Genomic DNA, 22,877 nt, shown 5'->3' with positions numbered 1-22,877 from the left:
CTCACAGTGCAACACTCCCTCAATACTGTCACTCTGACAGTGTGACACTTCTTCAGTATTGACCGCTGACATTGCAGCACTCCCTCAGTACTGACCCTCTAAGAGTGCAGCACTCCCTCAATGTGACCCTCCGACAGTGCAGCACTCCCTCAGTGCTGACCCTCTCACAGTGTGACACTCCCCCAGTGCTGACACTCTGACAGTGTGGCACTCGCTCAGTAATGACCCCTCTGACAGAGCAACACTATCTCAGTACTGACCCTCTGACAGTGTGGCACTCCCACAGTGCTGACCCTGTGACATTGCAGCACTCCCTCAGTACAGACCGTTTAGCAGTGCAGCATTCCTTCAGTACTTACCCTTTTATATTTCAACACTCTCTCAGTACTGACAGTGTAGCACTCCCTCATTGCTGAACCTCCAGCAGTGTAGCACTCCCTCATTACTGGCCCTCTGGCCCTGTAGCACTCCCTCAGTACTGACCCTCTGACATTGCAGCACTCCCTCAGTGCTGACCCTCTGACATTGCAGCACTCCCTCAGTGCTGACCGTCTGACAGTGCAGCACTCCCTCAGTATTGACCCTCTGGCAGTGTGACAATCCCGCAGCACTGACCCTCTGACAGGGCAGCACTCCATCAGTACTGACACTCTCACGGTGCAGAGAATGATTGGAATAAAGGTGTCTCATTATATTGTTTTCCATTAGAGATGCCCCAAATGGTGGAACCAAGATGGCGGCGATCCAGCAAGTCTGAGTCTATAGTGCTCTTCCCAAGACTTGAGTAAAGTGGGTCACCCACCCCCACCACACTCAACAAATCATTCATAATAGCTGTTTAATTTAATTAGTTGCTAAGTATTACATTTAAACAGACTAATATTTAGTAAAAATGACCAAAGGGAAGGGACCCGCAGCTCTCAGCAAGCAGGAACCCCTCCCCTACCCTCCTCAGCTGTAGCTGAGGCGTCCACAGCCGCCCTGGGGGACTTACCTACAATGACAAGCCTTGTGGAGATGATCTCCAAGCTGGATGCGAAGATCGACGCTTTTAGCGAGGAGTCCCGAAATCGATGGGACTCACTCTCGGCCGCGCTGCAGAAGCACGACCAAGACATTAAGGAAATCGAGCGCCGAATCGATAGGAGGGGCAGAGATAAAGGCCGCGACCTCCGAAACTACAGTACAATCGGCCGTGGATCAGGTCCGGACTCTGGAACAGCGAGTCCGGACATTACAGAATTACATTGACGACCTCGATAATCGATGTCGTTGAAAAAATATTCCTTTGCTGGGCCTTCCCGAATGGGAATAGCAAGGCCAGCTTACCAAATTCCTCGAGCAGTGGCTACCACAGCTTTTAAATCTTGAAGCTGGATCAGACCAGGCAAGGGTGGAATGGGCCGACTGGGTCGCAATTCGCGGGCCCAGCTCGAACCAGCGCCCATGCTCGGTCATGTTCTGGCTGCAGAGCTATAGGGAGAGGCAGATACTCGTAGAGGCTTCTAGAAATCTTGGAAAGGACCCCCAAGCTATGACCGATAAAGGATCCAAGATCATGTAATTTCAGGACTTTTCCCCAGCTCTGGTCCGAAAGAGGAAGGCATTCGAGGAGGCGAAGAGGTGTTTAAGGGACTTAAATATTCAATACTCCTTACGCTTCCCAGCGACGCTGTGCTTTAACAATGAAGGATCCGTGTATAACTTCGGATCGCCAGAAAAGGCTAAGGAATTCTTGGACTCTCTTAGATAAATTGTAAGAGATAATGGATGTTAGTTTGCCTTTCCCCCCGCTTTGGTTGATATCCCCTCCAACCACTTTTTTCTTTTTTCTCCTCATTTTATTGAGGAGCGCCTGGGTCAACGGTGGGGCATTGGTTGGGAGAAGACATGATGGACTTTTGGAAAGGAAGTGACACCCCCTGGGCACAAGGGGGAATATCTCCACTTAAATATGATTTAATTTTTTTTATTATTTAGAAATAGCTTTTTAGGATACTGTTGTGAGTGTATTAAAGAGCCTCTATTTTTGTAAATTTTATATGCTCTATGCTCGGGATGTTCTGGATAGGGTTTCCCCTCCCGAGGGGTCTCGGATTTGCCCGGATGATTATGGCTGATCAGTCGTTTAAGTGGTGCTCCGGGAATGTCAAGGGGAGTAATTCGTCAGTCAAAAGGAAGAAAATATTATCAAATCTTAAGAAGGAGAGAATTGATATAGCTCTCCTACAGGAGACACACCTGTCGGATAAAGAACACTTGAAATTACGACAGGGTCGATTTGATCAGGCCTTTTTTTCTTCTTTTAGCTGAAAGAGCAGGGGAGTTTTTATTCTCGTTCGGAAGAATTTCCCTTTCAAAATCCTAAATCAGATAAAAGATGAACCTGGACGATATATTTTGATTAAAGCCCTTATAAATGGAGAGGAATATGGGATTTTAAATTTGTACTGCCCCCCGGCACATCCCTTTAAATTTATAACGGAAGCCTTTTCAAAATTGATGGCTTTTGGTGTCCGTCATACAATTATAGGGGGAGACTTTAATTGTATTATGGATCCGGAAATAGATAGGATTCCCAACAGTACTGCAGAAGTATCTCCCAGATCTAGAAAATTGGTCGATCTGAACAGAGAATTACGATGGAGATGTCTTCATCCACAGGGCAGAGATTTTTCTTTCTACTACAATCCACATTAATGTCATACCAGAACTGATATGTTTTTTGCACCCTCGATTTTTTTTAAATTCCGTATCATCCTGTAAAATAGGCAGTATAGCAATTTCCGACCACACTGCTGTATATATGGAAACTAGGGCGAGGAACAATGGGACATCCCCTCGGCATTGGCGTATGAACCCCTTCCCAATGAAAGATAGTAAATTTGCAAAGTACTTCTCTCAAGAATTTAGAACTTTTTTAGAAATTAATTCAAGTACGGCTAGCAACTCATCAATGATGTGGGAGACCATCAAAGTTTACATGCGAGGTTTGATCATCTCCTATTCAGCGACCCAGAAAAAATTGAAGGAAGAACAACAGCGTCTGCTTGAAGCTTGCTTAAAAGCAGCTGAAACAGCATACACTGATAGACCTTCTATTATTAAATTGCAAATGATTACGGCTGTTAGGCAGCTCTAAACACTACTCTTACTCAAATGGCTAAGAGGGAAATAGTATTTGCAAAACAAAGGTTATATGAATATGGCGACAAACCGGGTAGATAATTAGCATTTCTCACAAAGGAAAAAAAGGCCCCTCAGACTATTACGTCTATCAAGGAAAGTACCGGTATTTTGACTCAAGATCATAAAAAGATTAATGCGATCTTTAGAGAATTTTATTCTGAGTTATATAAATCGCAGGATTGTGAAGACAGGACGAGGAGGCTGCAGTCATTTTAAAAAATTTTGACCTTTCCGGGCCTAACTCCGAAACAGGTATCGGTCCTAAATGCTCCTCTAACAGTCCAAGAAATACTTGATGCAATTAGGCAACTTCAGAGCAGTAAGGCACCGGGCCCAGATGGTTTTCAAGCTGAATTCTATAAAGAATTCACAGAAATATTGGCTGGTCTACTTATGGACATGTATAACTATGCATATTGTCAGGGCTGTCTCCTGCCTTCGCTGAAAGAGGCAAATATCTCTCTTATCCTTAAAAACGGAAAGGATTCAGAAGATTGCACGTCATACAGACCAATATCCTTGCTAAATGTAGATTTTAAAATCCTTTCTAAAACGTTAGTATTAAAACTAGAAAGGGTACTGCCACATATTATGAAGGAGGATCAAACGGGGTTTATTAAGGGCCGTAGATCATCCAGTAATATGAGAAGGGTTTTGAATATGATTCAAGCCTGTCATCAGGGAAAGATACCAGTTTCATTAGACGCGGAAAAAGCATTTGATAGGGTTGAATGGTCATATTTGTTTTACACATTGGAAAGGTTTGGCGTTGGACAGGTATTTATCAAATGGCTCTCACCATTGTATAGTGATCCAAAAGCAGTGTGGTTACCAATGGATTAGGTTCGGATAGCTTCATAATGGGTAGGGGCTGCCGTCAGGGATGTCCTCTCTCGCCATTGTTATTTACGTTAATAATTAAATCACTAGCAGAAGCTATACGAGCTGATCCTAATATAACAGTCCCGAGGATTGGTACAGGTAAACATAAAATTACCCTTTATGCGGATGATGTTCTTCTATTCCTCAGTAATCCTCTGATGTCCCTACCTCGCCTAATCCAAGTTATTAATACATTTAGCGCATTCTCAGGCTATAAAATTAATTTTTCAAAATCGGAGGCTATGCCAATGGGTGGCCTTGCTATGACACCCCACTTAGTGGACGGATCCCATTTTCCCTTTCGTTGGTCCCTGGAGGGCTTCTTATATTTAGGCATTTTTATTACCCGAGTATTTGGTCAGTTATATAAGGCTAATTTTGTGCATTTACTGGAAAGGATAAGGCATGACCTCCAGCGATGGGGTGACCTTCCAATTTCCTGGTTGGGTAGAATAGCACTAATTAAAATGAATGTCCTGCCCCGTCTCCTGTATCCTATGAGAATGCTTCCGGTGATGCTGCCGAGGCTGGCTCTATGTAAATTATATGGCTGGCTGGGTTCCTTTATCTGGAATCATAGACGGCCCCTCATTAAGCTGAAGAAGCTACAGCTTCCACAGGCAAGGGGAGGATTGGACTTCCCAGATTTTAGGAAATATCAGTTAAGTTCCCTATTATGTTACAAAGCCGATTGGGTCTTGTCTGATCCACAATCAATCTGGTTGGACATCGAGGCCTCTCAAGTAAAATACCCACTTATTAACCTCTTATTTTCAGACAAGAGGAAATTCATTACAGATCACTGTAAAAACCCAATAATACTAAACACAATTAATGCTTGGAATATAATGCGGCAAAATGAGGGTAATTCACATAAAACATCCCCCTATGCACCGATAGTGGGAGCATGGGAATTCCAACCGGGGTTTACAGATGCCGCTTTTAAACTCTGGAGATCCAGGGGTATCTCATGTATAGGGGACCTATTTAAAGATGGGGTCCTGATGTCTTTTGAACAGCTGCGTCAGAAATTCGGATAATCAAATGGAGACCTCTTTCGATACTTTCAAATTCGAGATTATATACAGAAGAAGACTACGTTATTAGACAGTCTTTATAAATCAGATAGCGAATGTAGTGTCCGACGACCAGTGGGGGTATCTTCCGTCAGTACTATTTATCTATTACTACATGATGAAGTGTCGGGAGTTATGGATAATCTGCTAAAAACATGGGATCAGGATTTGGGACTAGAAATCTCTATTGAAATATGGAATGATATTTGGGAAAACGCTAGAAGAATGACTATTTGTAACAGAACCCAGGCTATCCAGTGGAAGATACTTCATAGGGCCCATATAGCACTGGTTCGATTGGCAAAATTTAAGGCAGGAGCATCTCCAACGTGTCCCAAATGTAAAATAGAGATGGGTACTCTTGTACATTGCCTATGGACTTTTCATAAGATGCGTAGATATTGGACTAAAGTAGCAAGTACCCTGACAGAAATTTTGGGAACGGAAATTAAAGAGAACCCTGTATCTCTCCTTTTGGGCTTTTCGAACTTTCCCTCCCTGGACATGTACGGGAAGAGACGATTTTCTAATCTCTCTTTCTGTGCAAGGAAAAATATTTTGGTGAACTGGGTGGCTGAAGGCCCCCCTGGACTTTCAAATTGGCACAGATTAATAATGAAATGTATTCCCCTTGACATCCTTACAAATATGGTGCACCGAAAGACCGAGTTATTTTATAAAATATGGCAGCCCTTCCTGAATTACTTAAATACAGATCTTTCGGCTATCCTAACAAGGGCTTTTATTTAATTGAGAATACAAACATGGCTGGTCCGGGGCCTCTTAGAAGAGGAATCACGCACGAATACGGATTTTGTTACATTTGATGTTAACACATTCCGAGCATGTAAGAGACTTAAATATACACTCTTGTTAGTTGTAGGTTAGATTAGTAGATAGTTGAGTTTTGTTTTTTTCCTTTTTCGGTATTTTTTCTTTTGTTAAATTTTGGCTATTGTATATTTGATTTAATTGTATATCAATGTTTGTATTTGAGAGTTTTGTTTATTTTTGTAAACTTGTAAAAATGTTAAATCTCTTATAAAAATATCTGTAAAAAAAAAAGAGATGCCCCAGATACTCACTTTACTTGCTTTGAGTTAATATTCGTACATGAAGTGAGAGGTCCTTTGAAATTAATTAACTATAAACTGATAGGACCGAAATCGGAAATCTCAGACCAGGATTATGTATCTGAGGTGGGGGAGAGATTAGATGGAGTAGGTGAGTTAGCTAAACAGCACTTGAAGAGGACATAGCATGGAATGAAGCAGGTGGCAGATAAAAACTCTGAAACTTTGACGATTTCCCGTGGGGATGACGTGTTAGTATTGCCACCAGTGGTAGGAAATCCCTTCAAAGCCAGGTTTAGTGGCTCCTTTTAAATAAAAAAAAGTGTTGAGTCAGTTCAACTATCTGGTAAAGATACCGGAGATGACAAAAAAAGTTAGAGTACGTCATGTGAATGAATAATGCTCCAGACACATTTAAGACTCAAGGACAGAGTTGTAGCCAGACGTACAAATTGTGTAGTTTATCTGTATGATGTAGTGTTCTTTAGCAAGTGATTGAAAGCTCACATGTTACAGTTGGCAGACCATGTTGAACGATTACAAGAAGGAAACTTGGTAATAAACTTAAAGAAAACAGAATTCTTGAAGGCAGAGGTGACGTTCTTGGGACATTACATTGGACATGGAAGGTTGACCCCAAGGAACACAAAGACGAAGGGCTTTGAGGAATTTCCACGACCATCCTCGAAGAAAGAGGTGCTTCAATTTTTGGAACCGTGTGGATTCTATCGAAAGTTTGTTCCAAAATTCAGCAGCGTATTGGCACCACTGCTGGATTTATTAAAGAAGAACACAGAATTGTGGTGGACAGAACAATGCCAGGAGGCTATGAGAATTTTAAAGCAGGATTAATCACCGCACCAGTTTTAGCTGAACCAAATATTTTCAAACCCTTTCAAAATTGCATTTGATGCTCGGGATATAGGGCTCGGAGATGTATTGATACAGTAAGATGATGATGGAATTGAATGGCCAATTAGCTACTTGCCGAAAAAAACTCAATATCCACCAGAAAAAAATGCAACATCTACATTATTGAAAAAGAATGATTAAGTTTCGCACTGGACTGACAATATTTTAATGTTTATATGATAAACAAATTGTCAGAGATGATCGTGGACAACGACAAACCTCTCGCATTTTTTTGAATATTTAAAAAACAGAATATGAGAGTATTTCATTGGAGTCTTATTTTACCGACTTTAAACTTACAAAATGTACATGCTGTGTTTCCTAAAATGTGATAGCAGTTGTGTTATCGCAGATTTAAAGGAAAAAGTTAAGATAAGATTTGACTTATTGCAATGTTAGTTATGTGTGCAGAGTTAATATGTATGGTATAGCCGAGATTAATACTTTTGTAATTCATAATAATGGGATTAAGAATTAGAGGAAAAGAAATGAAGCCATCTTTTCATTCTGCTGTTTCATGTTTTTTTTTTCCTGAATGGGGGAGGTGTTATGAAGCCGAAATCATGTCCGGTCACTTTAAGACAGAACAGGTTTTTCTGAATAGAAAGGACAGCCACAGATGCCAGCTGAAGGTCGTTTATCAGAAATTGCCGCTTGACCTTTATCAGGTGGGGATGTAAGTTGAGAAATGTCAAATGGAGTTTAATATAGACGTGTGAGGTCTTGAATGTTGGAAACTCAAATCAAGGTAGGAGTTTCATGGTGAATGGAAGGGTCTTAAAGTGTGTAGTGGGCAGAGAGACCTTGGTGTTCAGTGCACGGTTCTTTAAGAGTGGAGTCACAGGTAGACAGGGCAGTGAAAAAGGCTTTTGGCACATTGGCTGAGTGTTTAATCTGTCGAGCTGTGAGAGACGAAGAAATGGTGATGCTGAAACATGAGGAGTGGCAGCGATCACTTATTTCAAAAAGAGACATTGATAGGGTGAGAAATTCCATACTTTACCCAGGATTGATTGGTTTGATTTATTGTCACGTGTACCTCAGTACAGGGAAACACTTTATTTATGAGCAGTGAAGGCAGATCATAGTAAGCATGGCCAGACAGATCATAGGGTGGAAATAGACTTGGACAGAGTAAGGCACACAGGTTACACTGAATAGGACAAGCACTGGACAAGATCAACATGAATAAGATCAGCATTTTTTGAACTTAGAGAGTCCATTCATCAGACGAACGTGACTTTCCTAATAGTTTATATGCCTTAATTAACTCTCCCCAAGCGAAGTCTGCACGGTGGCACAGTGGTCAGCACTGCTGCCTCACAGCGCCCGAGACGCAGGTTCAATTATCGCCTCAAGCGACTCTCTGTGTGGAGTTGACACATTCGCCCCGTGTCTGCGTGAATTTCCTCCAGGTGCTCCGCTTTCCTCCCACAGTCCAAACATGTACAGGTTAGATGAACTGGCCAAGTTAAATTGCCCGCAGTGGTAGGTGAAGGGGTAAATGTAGGGAATGGGTCAGTGTGGGTTGCACTTCGGCGGTTCAGTGTGGCGTTGTTGCTCCGAAGGGCCTGTTTCCACACCGTAAATGATCTAATCTAATCGGCGTGTGAACCCGTACTGAACGTTAAACTGTTCACAATCCCCAACAGCAGCCACAATACCTTCCATCTGAAACAGGTAGCTATTCTCACCAGCTTCCGCCCTACATAGATAACACCAGGCTGTCGCCTCGGAGATGGAAGATGCCTTCTTGAGACTTCACACAAGACATAAGGCTTCCCTCCTCACCACTAGAAAACTAAAGTCCCACATGTGTATCATAAGCAACGGAGCCAAGAGGAACAACGTGGAGCAGTCTGTCTGTGCAGCCTCTGCTCCACTTGTTCATCAAATTAGAGCATCAATCTGGAGACACTGAAGACTGCCGATGTTGGAGATCAGAGTAGAACCTCGATTGCTGGAAAAGCACAGCAGATCAGACTTCACACAAGACATATGGCTTCCTTCCTCACCGCGAGTAAACCACGTTAAAGTCCCATGTGTGTATCATGAGCGATGGCGCCACGAGGTGCAACGTGGAGCAGTCTGTCTGTGCAGCCTCTGCTCCAATTGTTCATCATGTTAGAGCATCAATTAGGAGACAGTGAGGACTGCCCATGCTGGAGATCAGAGTAGACAGTGGTGTGCTGGAAAAGCACAGCAGGAGAGTCGACGTTTTGTGCATAAGCCATTCATCCGGATCAGCATCAATTACCCTATTCTGCCCCTGTGTCAGTGCATTGAGGTGGGAATGGCCTCCTACTGTTCCTATATAAGTGGCTCAACTGACTGAATAGCCTCCACCTGTTCCCGTATAAGTGGCTCAACGTGCTGAAGGGCCTCATTCTGTTTCTGTGCAATTGACTCAGAGGACTGAATGACTTCTTCCTTGTCTGGTTGGACATGGCCAAGGGCCGGATTGAGTTACCCTTGGTTCCTGTTTGACAGCTCGATATGCTGACAAGTGTGATGTTGCTGCAACTTTAAGAGATTATTTTGTCCTGGTTTCTTTTAAGAGAGAGATTGAACGAGTTGGCTAGTTAAGATCACTGGGTAAACAGCAAGGGAATCCTTGGGTTTATTTTAATGCAGCTTGAATGGGTGTGGCCAACTCTCACAGATTAGGATCTCTGGGTTTTGTTTTCTCAGTAATATCAGAAAATATTCGGGCCTACACTGAGTTGAATGCTTCAGTGACTATCTCTTGGCTGCTACTCTCTCTGAATTTTCTCTTGCTGCTGTTGTTAATTCCTGGATTGGAGAAATGTTCGTGACGATCTGTGTCTGAATATTCCTTTTTGCCAAGGGCTGTGTTTATGGGATTTTCCTATATTGGAAGAGTTCATTAGTAATAGCTCCGCGGTCTATTATTCTGTTAAGTTGCCCAATGGAATTACGTTATTCTAGATTCCTCTTTCTTTGGTTTCATTTTATCTTCCGTGTTTAATTAAATGGCGTTTGCTTTACACGGAGTAGTTTGACCTGTCACATTGTATCTGGAACAGACAGTTCATGTATCCTTTAAAATACGAAAACATTAGAGTCTCGGCTACCGCCTTCAAATATTTTCGAGGGGCTCGGGTGTGGTCCGTCTCTAGACTCCTTCTCTTCCTGAGTAATAGGCTGGAGGCACTGAATGTGCTGTCCCTGTTCTACTCTAATACTGTCAATGGGCTGAATGACTTCCACATATTCCTGTGAAACCAGGGTGAGCTGCTGAATGAACTCTATTTCATTGTGGCAATGTGCAGTGCCAGGCAGTGCTGTTACATGAATGTTACAGACCATTTAACAGCACAAACCTCACTGGTGTCTGGGTCTTGCTGCACATGGACAGAGACTGGTTCAGGAGCTGACAGGCGACAAATGTTCTGATCATTGTGGAATCTTCAGTGACCATCCCCACTTCTGATCTTAATTTGCGAAGGGTGGGGGCGGGAAGAAATTGATGAAGCAGCTGAAGCTGTTTGTGAAGAGGAAGCTACCCTGAGGATTTCGCACAGAGGTGACTCAGGACTGAGATGGTGAACATCTTCCTTTGTGCCATGTTTGACTCCAAACACTGGAGAGTTTACTCTGATTCCCATTAAGTCCAGTTTTGTTAAGCTCCTTGATGTCAACAAAAGCCAACCACTGCCTTGATATCTGGGCCAGTCATTTTTACCTGAACCCTTGAGCCAACTTCTTTTGTCCATATCAATAGGCCATGGTATAGGAACAACACGTGTTTTCTACAAACAAATGGTATTGAATGTCAGGGTTTCTCTTCTCAAGAATGTTAGGGAGCAAGACGACTGAAAGTATTTGAAGAAGAGGTAGATGGGTATGGACCTGACAGAGAGTTGAGGGCGATGAAGAATTGGGTATAAAAGAGGATTTGAGACCAACAGCAGATCAGTCATGATCTTAGTGAAGGGCAAGGCAGGCTTAGGGAGTGAACGACCTTTCCCTGTTTCTGATGTTCTCACATTCTGTTATTGGAGGGTTAGTGAGTATTATTGTCATAAATATGCAATTACTGAATATTGCGGTCAGGGAGACCAGATGATTTTGTGAGCCATCTCTGGTGAGTACATGGGCTGTATTCAGAGTCAGTCTGCGTCGACAGCATGACCAACAAATGAAGCCCAAGTTGCAGAGAGGGGAAGCTCTGTGAGGAGAGATGAGGGTCCTCTTTCATACCTGTGCCTGGATTTTCCAATTACATTTCCCAAATCACTTCAAAGCGTGTGTGACAGTCTTGAGAGGCTGAATGGTCTCCTCTGTTTCTGTGCACCAGATTATAGGAGTGAGTGGCCTCCAACTGTCTAGCAGATATGAGGGGCTGAATGGAACACAGAAACATGGGACTGAGGAGCAGGAGTGGAACATTAGATACTTTGAGCCTTCTCCACCAGGAACTACGATTGTGGCTGATCAAGTTGTGGACTCAGCCCTACTTTCCTGTCTGTATCCCAATATCCGTGACTTACTTTCCTGTCAAATATTTAGTAATGCAGCTTTCAATCAATGTGAACATAGAGGCATGATAAACTTCCAGTGAAGAGCATTCCCACTTGAAAGGTAATTTTAGAATTTTTCCTCGTTCCTCTTAGAGAATCAGAGTGTCATGCAGAACAGAAACAGACCCGTTAGTCCAACCTTTTTCACTCCGATCAGATATCAAATCTGATCCAGTCCCATTTGACAGCATTTGGCCAATATCTCTCCTCTTCCAGATACGTTTTAAATGTGTGATCGTAACCGCCTTGAGCACTTCCTCTGACAGCACTTTCTGTACACACAACACTCTCTGTGTGAAACATTTACCTTCAGGTCCCTTCTAAATCATTCGCCCTCTCCCCTTCAACCTATTCCTCTGAATCTGGTCTCCTCTACCCTGAAGAGCAGAACGTGGCTGTTCAGAATATCCATTCTCCTGATGATTTTATAAACATCTATAATGTCACCCTTCAGCCTCTGACACTCCAAGGAGAAACACCGCAACCTAATCAACCTCTCCCTGGGACATCAGTGTAAATCTTTTCAGCAGACAACCGCGTTGTATGCACTTTTCTTAAAATGGCCTTCCCAACACGGTGGACAGATGAAACATGCCACCACAAACCCTATACTCAATGCTATGTCTGATTAAGGCAAATGTGCCAAATATGTTCAGGACCACTCTGTCTACCTGCGACTCCACTTTCAAGGAACAATGTACCTGCAGCCCTCGGTCCCTTTGTTCCACAACACTCCCTAGCACCTTGCCATTAAGTGTTTAATTTCTTCCTAAAATGCAAAAGCTTATATTTATCTAAATAAACTTCATCTGTGACTCCTTGCCTCTTAGTCCCATCTAATTGTGGTCTCGCTGTACTCTGAGATAATCTACTATACCACATTTCTGATGTCATCTGTAAACTTACTAACTATGGCCCCGATATCCACATCTGAGTTCTTTTCATAAATGATGAAATGCAGTGAACTGAGCACTGATTCTTGCAGCACACTGCTGGTCACAAGCCTCCAGTCTGAAAAATATCCCTCTTCCTTCAAGACAATTGTGACGAGCTTCTTCTGTGTCCCATGTGACCGAACCTTTAATCTGTCTACCAATTTGGAATGTTATGAATACCTTGCTGAAGTCCATATAGACAATGTCTACCAAATTGCCTTCATTAATCTTCTTTTTTCCCTCTTTATAAAACTCAACCAAATCAATGGGACATGATTTCCTATGCAGAAAGCCACGTTGTCTACCCCAATCAGCCCCTTGCCTTCCCAAATGAATGTAAATCCTATCCTTCAGAATCCCCTCCAACAACTTACCCACCACTGACATCAGGCTCACCGATCTATAGTTCCCCGACATTTTAGGTCACTGTTTCCTTTTCTTGTCCCACCCCTCCACTGCTCACAACAAATGTTAAATGTGACCAGGTTGGTGATATGGCCGATGATAAAGGTCTTAGACTGGGTCAGGGTCAGTTTTAGGAACAAGTCAGGCTAGTTTCTTTAATCTGCTCAAATAGAACGTTTATGATCCAGAGCAATGTTACTCAAACTATGATGGAAAGATGAATGGCTAACTTTTTGAGTATTGCAAATATATAATCAAAACTTCCCTGTTTAAAATGCTGAGACACACACACACACATAATCTCTGCAATTTGAAGTTGAAAGAACTTTGTCCAAATATTTATGTAACTTATGACAAAATGAAAAATTGAGAGATTGTCCAAAATGTGATTCAGCTTCTGAAGATATTCTACTCACACAAGCTGCGAGCAATGGGATTTCATCCTGGGACAGTTGGATTTGGCTGAATTCACTTTGCATTAGGCAGTGAGAAGATTCCAATGAATTCTGGTCAGTAATCACCCAAAGGGTAGCACAGTGGCTCAGTGGTTAGCACTGCTACCTCACAGCACTAGGAACAGAGGTTCTATTCCAGCCTCGGGCGACTATCTGTGTGGGGTTTGTACATTCTCCCTTTGACTGCGTGAGCTTCTAATAGGTGCTCCAGTTCCCTCCCACAGCTCAAACTGTGTACATTAGGTGGGTTGGTCATGCTAAGTTGTCTGTCGTATTCAGGGATTTCTAGGTTAGGTGCATTAGTCAGAATTAAATCTCAGGGAACGGGACTGGCAAGATTACTGTTTGGTATGGACATGTTTGGCCGAAGGGCTTGCTTCCACACTGCACGAATTCTTTAAAAATGAGAATGGTAATGACTGTATAGGTGTTTTTTTTTAGCTCACACACATTGCTGTGATGAGGAATAATGAGGGAGAGAGAGCGTGTGATAGGCCATTCCTTCTCAGGAAGATGACATTGTCTCCCTCTCTGAGTTGAATCACACAATAATGTCATCCTCTCCCAAACTGGATCATGTGAGGTCTCCTTGTATAATGTCCAAAATATGTTTCCATCACATTCCCTTTTCCATGTCGATGCATCATTGTTGCCATCTCGTACATACCCTGAGCAGAAAATGGTCTTGGTCAATTTGAAAATATGTTTATATGCCCCTGCGTCATTACAAAAATAAAATATTTAATTTATTTAGAATACCTGTGTTTAAAAAATGCATTCATTTTAAGAAATACAGAAATTGCTGGAAAACCTCGGCAGGCCTGTCAGTACCCAGATGCCTTTTACATGCTGTAGTTGTACCAGCCTCCACCACTTCCTCTGGCAGCTTATTCCATATGCACACCACCCTCTGCGTGAAAAGGTTCCTCTTAGGCCTCTTCAAAACCTTTCCCCTCTCACTTTCATCCAATGCCCTCTAGTTTTGAACGCCCCTAACCTGGGGGAAACCCCGAGCTACTCACTCTATCCATGACCATTCTGATTTTATAAACCTCTACTGCTGCAAGATGTGACTCCAATCAACACGAATAGCTGTGCTTTCAGTCATTCTGAGCCTAAATTCTGAAATTCAATTCTGACACTTCTTTCTCCATCAGATCACAATTCTACAACCAGTTTAATCAGTTTGTTCAGATATATCATGAAACACTTCTGTGGGATTTACACCGAGACCTTTGCGCTCGGAGGTAGGGACACTAGCATCACTGGGCAATACCCATAAAGCTGTAACAGTATTCTCCTGTGTGTTTGTTCATCAGCCTGTTCTGACATGCTGTGACATACCTCTGCAACAGGCAGGACTTGAATGCAGTCCTACTAGTCCAGAGCTAGGAACACTACCACACAAGTTCAGGAATTAAGATCAAATCCAGAGTTCTGGTTCAGAGCCAGGGACACTACCAACTACACTACCATACCCAGACTTGGGTCATATTTTAAGTGCCAGCTTTCTGCTCGGTGTGGATTTATTATAATCAGCTTACCATTACTGAACTACACAAAACACTTTGTATTGTTAAATAAATGCAAGATATTTGTCTCAACTGTAGGATATTGAGTGTACGTGTTGTGCTACTGAAATTAACTATGAACGTCTTCAATCGCTATTATCTGTAATCTACAATATGAAGGAAAGAAATCCTGCAGTCACAGTCTGCCCAATGAAGGGTTTCGAATAGATGTTATCACTGAACACCACAGACAACGAAAAAGCATAATTTCTGGTCCCAAACATCGATCACTATTACCCACCTCTAACGTGCAACTGCCCTCTTCCTAAAACAATGAAATGACACGAGGCCGCTGATTACTGTCCAGCCTCTCCTCCCCACTGACTGTGTCTGCAATCTGTCCCTCCTCCCCCAAACCACACAAGGCAACCCAAGCTCAGGTTCTTTGTGAAACTCAAGGCCGGAGTGTGCAGGTATCCTGGAGATGGGGAGGATATTTTAAAGGGGGAGAGTGAGGAGGTGGTAATATCACACACTGGGCTGTGGGCTGGCAGATGGAGTTTAGTTTGAATTAGTGTGAGGCATTAGATTTGGTAAATCAAACTAGAGCAGGACCTATACAATTTAAAGTAGGGCCTTTGTCAGTGTTGTAGTACAGAGACCAAAGCCATCAGGTATAATTCTTTAAAATGTGCATCTCAGATAGATAGAATGGTTAAGGAGATGTTTAACACACTTGTCTGCATTGGTCAGACCTTTGAGTATTGGAATTGCGACGTAATGTTGAGGTTGTACAGGACATTGGTCAGGCCTCTTCTGGAATACTGTGTCCAGTCTGGTCATCCTGCCGGCTCATTCCACAGGCACACCACCCTCTGGGTGAAAAAGCTGCCCCTTAGGTCACTTTTAAATGTTCCCCTATCACCTTAAACCTGTACCGTCTAGTTTTGATCTCCCCACCCATAGAAAATACCTTGATTATTCACTTTGATATTACTGACCTTGATATTATTAAGTTGGAGAGGATTGAGCAGACATTAACTTGGATGTTGTTGGAAATAGAGGGAGTGAGCGATAAGAAGAGGCTGGGTAGACTGGGACTCTGTTCAATGGAGAGTATGAGATTAAGGGGTAACTTTACAGAGGTTTTTAAAATAAAGATGGGTGCAGATAAGCTGAAGGGCTGGTGTCCTTTCCCGTGAGTTGGGGATTCAAAACTGAGGGATATTTTACGGTGTGATGAAAAAGATTTACAGAAGTCCTGAGAGGTAATTATTTTGGTCAGAATCTGCCTTATGTGTGGAATGAACTCCCAGAGCAAGTGGTGAAAGCAGGGACAGTTACAATGTTTGAATGACATTTAGATCAGTCCATGGATAAGACATCAGTTTGGATGGTGCTGTGAGCAGCTGCCCTCTCCCGCCCCCTCTCTGAATGAATCTCTGTTCGTTTTCACACTCTACCAATGCCGGTGCAGTGGGGTGAGGAGGCCAGCAGAGGGTGGCATTGCATTACTTTAAGCACCACAGAGATTGCCACATCTGCCCCACACAGAGACACACAGATACACACACACACAGGAATTGTCAGAGCGCGGCGTGAAGCTCATCTGGTAAATTAAACTAAACATAAAGGAATGCTCAATTTGCCTCGTAAACTGTTAAAATACGAGTGACAGAGAACTCTCAAATTCCACTGTTTACATAATAACATCAATTTATTTTTTAACTCTGATAGTGAACATTTTACATCAAGCATTCTGAAATCTGAGATCCCCTTTCTCTTAACTGTTTATTACCCGACTCCAACTCTAAAATGATATACTGTTTCAATATGACACTTATTATAATTGCACTCATTTAATTTCAAAATCACACAGCAGCTGTTGTTTGTGTGCCTTCTTGTGGCCATGGATCTCCCTGGGTCACCTTCTTTCTTTTTACTGCGAATATGTTCCATGTGAAGAGGTACCTTTGATAGAGAGTGTTTCCTAATCTCTTGGATCTGTGTTGATGGCATTTACTCTGTCTGCAATTTTTTAAATGCCTGCATTTTTAATATGCACAACGTCGGATCATCTCATTGGTTCAACTTCTGAAAACCAATATATTCAAACTTAATTTGGTTTTAGTATCCTGTGGCATAATTTAAACTGATTGGTAAAATTCGAAATGTTGTCCAAGGTGCAACCACCTCAGGGATCTATTTCACAGCCAAATGTGACATATTTTCAGTTGTAATTCACACTATGGGTCTGCCATCCTCTCATATCACAGGTGCTTGGAAGCTCTCAGTTCAGAACAGCTTTCCCTCTCTCTTAAAAGTACATACACACTTTCGATTTCATGACATTAATATCCTGATGTCAATACAGAAATTTGGAGCCAATCTGGAATTCTCTTCTCTATGGTTTGTCAATATTTCATTTACTCCATCTGGTTTGTATCAGGAATTTTGTTGCTCCATTGACAGCATGTCATTATTCGACTCTGTCTGTGGGAATATAGCGGTATTACACTTGCTCATACTAGTGAGAGTCGCAGAATTTCAGTTGTTGCATGGGAACTGTGACGCTATAACAATCTCAATGTTTGTAGATGGCACCAAACCTGCAAGAACTCTGAAGTCTATGGAGGAGAGTGTGGAACTCTAACAGTACAATCACACGTTGATGTAGTGTTCAGGTGTATGGCATCTGGGGATCAATGCAGAGCAGTGTGAGGTGATGCACTTTGGTTGGAAAGACAACAAAAGACCATATAAAACAGGCCATTCCGTTAAATAGGGGGTGCAGGAGCAGAGGGCGCTGCGTGTATATGAGCACAGATAGTTGAAGATGTCAGGACAAGTGGGGAGAGCAGTTACTATCACAGATTAGTTTCAGTATCTGAGCTGTTTACAGGGGGAGGCGTAGGAGGGAAATTCGGTGCTCCCTTCCTGGGAGGTGGTGATGACGATGTGTTGTGAGCCCACCCTCCTGCCCACCGAGACTGTGGGGATTCCATTTGTACCAGCTCGACACAAAAGGAAGATGGCATCAGGGCCATGGCTTCTAAGTTGTGCCGGGGGGAGACGGAGCTGCCAGTGGGTTTAAAGTGAGAATTGCCCTTCACTAAACATGGCTCATTACTCGGTCGGTGGGACGTGGATGTTTCAGAATCTCCACACGAGGCGTCCCTGTCCTCTCCGGCTTCTACCAGGGTCCTCCCCACATGGCTGGGGGGGGGGGGGGTGGTGAGGGAACGGATATTGGGCACCCCACAACCCGGCTTGGCCCTTTCTGTCCTATTCCAGGCTGTTTCTCCTGGAATGGGAGAAAGGGAGGAGGGAGGGTGGGATTGGGTGGCCCTGCTGTTAGTGCTGGTGTAGGTGTGGGACGGTGTCATGGTGAGGTGTCCGGAATGAGTCAGTCAACAGTGTTGTATGCATGCAGCATTATTAGTGTCGCGGAATGGGGTAAAGTAGAGGGAAGGTGGGGGGGGGGGGGGGGGCGAAGGTGCTGCATGCAGCAGTGAGAGCGGTGGAGCATTAGTCTTGTTCGGGGGTCGGTGTTATGATAGATATACAGTGAGTGTGAGGGAGCAGAGAGAATACGGTGACACTTATCTTGAAAGAAGGGGAAGGATACTGAAGCTTGTCCTGTATTGCTGGGCATTTCTTCAGACCGCAGATACTGCACTGAGCTGGGTGGTGAGCACAGACCATGCTTGGTGGGTCTGGTGGTGTGGCCTCCTCTGGAAAGAGAATGGTCTCATTCTGTACTGGCTCATCCACCAGGACCTCCGTGCCCCTGTCGACAAACCGCTGTGTAATTGCCCATGATCTGCCATGCTCGGGGTAAACTGTGCAGGGCAGCACCGAACTGAGAAAGCTCAATCGTGTGCCCATTGGCCTTTTAAAGGTGGCACCAGTGCCACGGATCACGGAATATCCCGGGGCATCCGGGCGATGGTGAGTACCACCCGTCATGATGGGTGGGAGAATCGGGCTGGTATTGAATGACAGGAACAACTTGGGGTGGGCTGGGTAGTTAATGAGATGAGTCCGATCCGATAGCACCAGGAAATTAGCTCAGCCTCGTGCGGACGTACCCTCTGTCAAACTCAAGAAAAATGAATCAAAGATAAATTATTGTTAGAATCTGCCCAATGAGTCATAGATTCGGTTCAAAGCAATTGCACTAACAAAGATGGAGAACAAATGCTCATCTGGCCTCACACCTCTTTTCCCATCATTCCGGTCAAGACAGGTTCATGTTACAGGATGCGATCGAAGTGTCTACATTTCAGCATTCTGAAACCTGGGAACACATCCTTCCATGACACTGTCTCACAGTCTACCCCTCTCTGTCTATACCCCAAACCCCTCCCATGTGGCGGTATTTAAACTGATTCCCCCGCCATCTCTCTCTGGCAGTGATGTTCACACCCACAGCACCCCCTTGTCAGGGTAACAATGGAGAGATGGAGCTGTAAATTGGTGGGAGCTGTACATCCTATCATTTCCAGCATGGGCTGCAAGTTTCCCCATACTGCGCAGGGATCTAACACAGTGTTACTGAGGAATGCAATGGGTTGGTGTACAGAGCTCTACATGCCGGGAGGGTAACTGCTCCTGGTTTACAGATCAATGCACTGGGGTGTGGTGTACACAGTCCTACGTACTGGGAGGGTAACTGCTCCTGGTTTACAGATTAGTTCAGGTCGCTGTGCTGAACAGACTATCTGGTTGACGTTTATCGATTATGCAATGATGTGGTCAGTGTAGCTCCCAGTGCTGGACAGATATGCAGCCTGTGCACAGTACATCATGTTGGTGGAGTGGGTAGAGGGGAAAGGTGATGGACAGTTGAAAGAGATCCTGAAACGTTCTGCCCCCGATATTCTATAACTGACATTCCCTGGAACGATCTGCCCCCAACATTCCAAAACTGACATTTTTGTCAGTAATTCCGACCTTCCCATTTGTTATTCCAGCTCCAATTATTTTAATAAATCCCTGAATACAGGGACACATTTGAAAATCTCACTGGGTCCCCGATCAAACGGGTCCCTTTGCCTCCAGGCTGATGGATAATGGGTTTGTTTTCCTTCCTCACAGTTAACGTAGTGACCATCTACGTCCTGCTTTATAAAGATTGTGGATTGTCTCCATGTGTCAGACGTTACCTGGGGGCCATGGCAGCGGCGGATCTCCTGGTCATTATCCTCGACCTGATCCTGAGACACATTCCCATTGTTTATGAGGAACAGTTTTATTTCCTGTACTCCGTCCCCGTGTGTAATATCCACGCCGTCCTGCTTTATGCAGCCACTGACTGCTCTGTCTGGTTCACCGTCACTTTCACCTTTGATCGGTTTGTGGCCATTTGTTGCCAGAAGCTGAAAAGTAAATATTGCAGTGAGAAAACGGCGGCTGTGGTTCTGGGAGCAGTGACTGTGCTGAGCTGGTTAAAGAACATTTCCTGGTATTTTATGCTTACGGCTCGGTATCGGCTGTGGAACCAGCCCTGGTTTTGTTCTGTAACAGACGCTGCTTTATCCTCCAGTGTCTGGGTCACAATCGAGTTTCTCCACAACCTTCTAACCCCGTGTGTCCCTTTTCTCCTGATTCTGCTGCTCAATGTTCTCACCGTCAGACACATTTTAGTGACCAGCAGAGCCCGCAGGAGACTCCGCGCTCACACCAATGGGGACGTTCAGTCTGACACTGAAATGAGAATCCGAAAAAAATCCATCATTTTACTGTTTGTGATCTCTGCCAATTTCATCCTGTTATGGTCAACGTTAATGCTGTTTTCTATATGGGTACGGATGTGGTGGATTGGGTATCGGTCTGTGTATCTCGATGCCTTTGTGCAGGAATTGGGCTTCATGCTGCAGCTCCTCAGTTGCTGCACAAACACCGCGATTTATGCCGTGACCCAGACTAAGTTCAGGCAGCAGCTGAAGAATGTGCTGAAATATCCCTTCACCCGAATCCATCCATCCATCAAATTCCCTCATGAATCAATCCATCCGGGATTTTCTCATTTCAGTTCAGTTTTTCAGCGATGGAGCAGCCGGTCGCTATGGTAACAGACTGAGGGTAGAGCTGGTTTGTCCATCCTTATCCCGCAGTGGGGTTACAGGGAAACATTTCAATGTTTCTCACAACTCAGGGGCCAGTGACAAAAGGTACCATCCCACTGACTGTATCCATCACTTCCATTTGTAAACAATAAAAATATTGATTAAAGCGTGCCGAGCAGCAGAGTGACTGATGTTGTTGTGTGTCTTTGTGTTGGAGAAGCTGAGCTGGAGAGAGACAGACCCAGCCTCAAGTACTGGTCCTCAGGAAAGGGGAGGGCACCGCGCCCTTAGCTCAGGAGCTGGATTTAACTCCATCTGTCCACCCACTCCAATCTGACCTCCACATTTTCTCTCCCCTACTCTTTCTCCTCATTTCTCTCACTGCACACTCTCTCTTTCTCACCACCTCTCCCTTTCACTCTCCCTCGTCCACCCTCTCTCTCACACACACCACTTACCCTGATTTCTCCACCTGCCTCCACTCTTTCCTTTCCCACTCCCCTGCACTCACTCTCTCCTGCAATCTGCCTCCCTCCCGCAATTCCGTCTGTGCTCCATTTTCCCCCTCCTCCCATCTCCCATATCTCTCTATCTTATCAAAACCACCCATCCAACCACATGCAGCCAAAGCACCAACCTTCCCCATCCCCCACCCCCATCTGGATTAGTGGACGAGCGAGACGTCAGAGAGACAGAGTGTGTCAGAGAGAGAGGGAGGGGCAGAACGGAGAGAGATTTAGTCTGAGAGATACAGAGCAAGGTGGGGAGAAAGAGAGACCGAGATAGGGGAATCGAGAGTTAGAGAAGGTGGAGAGAGAGTTAAGGAGCAGGGCAAGAGTGAGAGAGAGAGAGACGGAGAGAAAGAGAGAGAGAGAGAGTGAGAGACAGAGGCAAGGCAGAGATATGGTGAGGGAGGGAGAGTGAGGGAAATAGGGGAGAACATAATGAGAGAGGGGTCAGAAAGAGGGGGCCAGAGAGAGAGGAACAGAGAGCGGGGGACAGAGAGATGGGGGCAGAGAGTCGGGGACAGAGAGAGGGGGACAGAGAGAGGGGAACAGAGAGAGGAGCAACAGAGATAGAGGGGGAAAGAGAGAGGGGGACAGAGAGAGAGGGCCAGAGAGTGGAAGTCAGAGATAGGGGGAGAGATAGCGGGGGAGAGAAAGAGGAGGACAGAGAGATGGGGGTCAGAGAGAGGGCGGGACAGAGAGCAGAGGACAGAGAGAGAGGAGGACAGAGCGTGGGGATAGAGAGAGGAGGACAGAGAGAGGGGGGACAGAGAGCGGGGGCCAGATAGAGATGGACAGCGAGAGTGGGGACAGAGAGAGGAGGACAGAAAGAGTGGGACAGAGGGAGGGAGACAGGGAGAGGGGGACAGAGAGATTAGGGACAGAGAGAGGGGAACAAAGAGAGGAGGCACAGACAGAGGGCAACAGAGATCGGGGGACAGAGAGAGTGGGGCAGAGAAAGGGGGAAAGAGAAAGGGTGTAAGAGAGAGGGGGAAAAGAGAGAGGGGACAGAGAGGTGTTAGAGTGAGCAGGGGACAGATAGAGGTGGACAGAGAAAAGGGGGAAGAGAGAGGGGGGACAGAGAGAGGGGGACAAAGAGTGGTGGAGATAGAAAGTGACAGAGAGAGGTGGTCAGAGAGAGGAGGACAAAGAGGGGGTGAGAGAGTGGGGGGACAGACAGTGGGAGGATATATAGTGGGGGGAGGAGAGAAAGGCTGACAGAGGTGGGGATGGGGGAGAGAGAGAGAGAGGAGAGAGATAGGAGAGACAGAGAGGGGGGAACAGATAGAACGTGGGCACAGAGAGAGGGTGGGGAGAG

At 44.7% G+C, this 22,877-nt stretch overlaps 1 gene segment (V, D, J or C); it reads left to right on the top strand.

Annotated features, from left to right (window-relative positions):
- Positions 1–1,456: 1,456 nt before the first annotated feature.
- LOC140454091 (Ig heavy chain V region-like) overlaps positions 1,457–22,877 on the top strand; it is a 48,193-nt gene continuing 26,772 nt past the window's right edge. Inside the window, 1 exon segment of the V gene segment in view lies at positions 1,457–1,560. Coding sequence covers positions 1,457–1,560 — 104 coding nt within the window.

The sequence above is a fragment of the Chiloscyllium punctatum genome, chromosome 28 (assembly GCF_047496795.1).
Source record: "Chiloscyllium punctatum isolate Juve2018m chromosome 28, sChiPun1.3, whole genome shotgun sequence".
Taxonomy (NCBI): Eukaryota; Metazoa; Chordata; class Chondrichthyes; order Orectolobiformes; family Hemiscylliidae; genus Chiloscyllium; species Chiloscyllium punctatum.
Note: the sequence above shows the minus strand (reverse complement) of the source record. Positions and strands in the feature narration are given on the sequence as shown.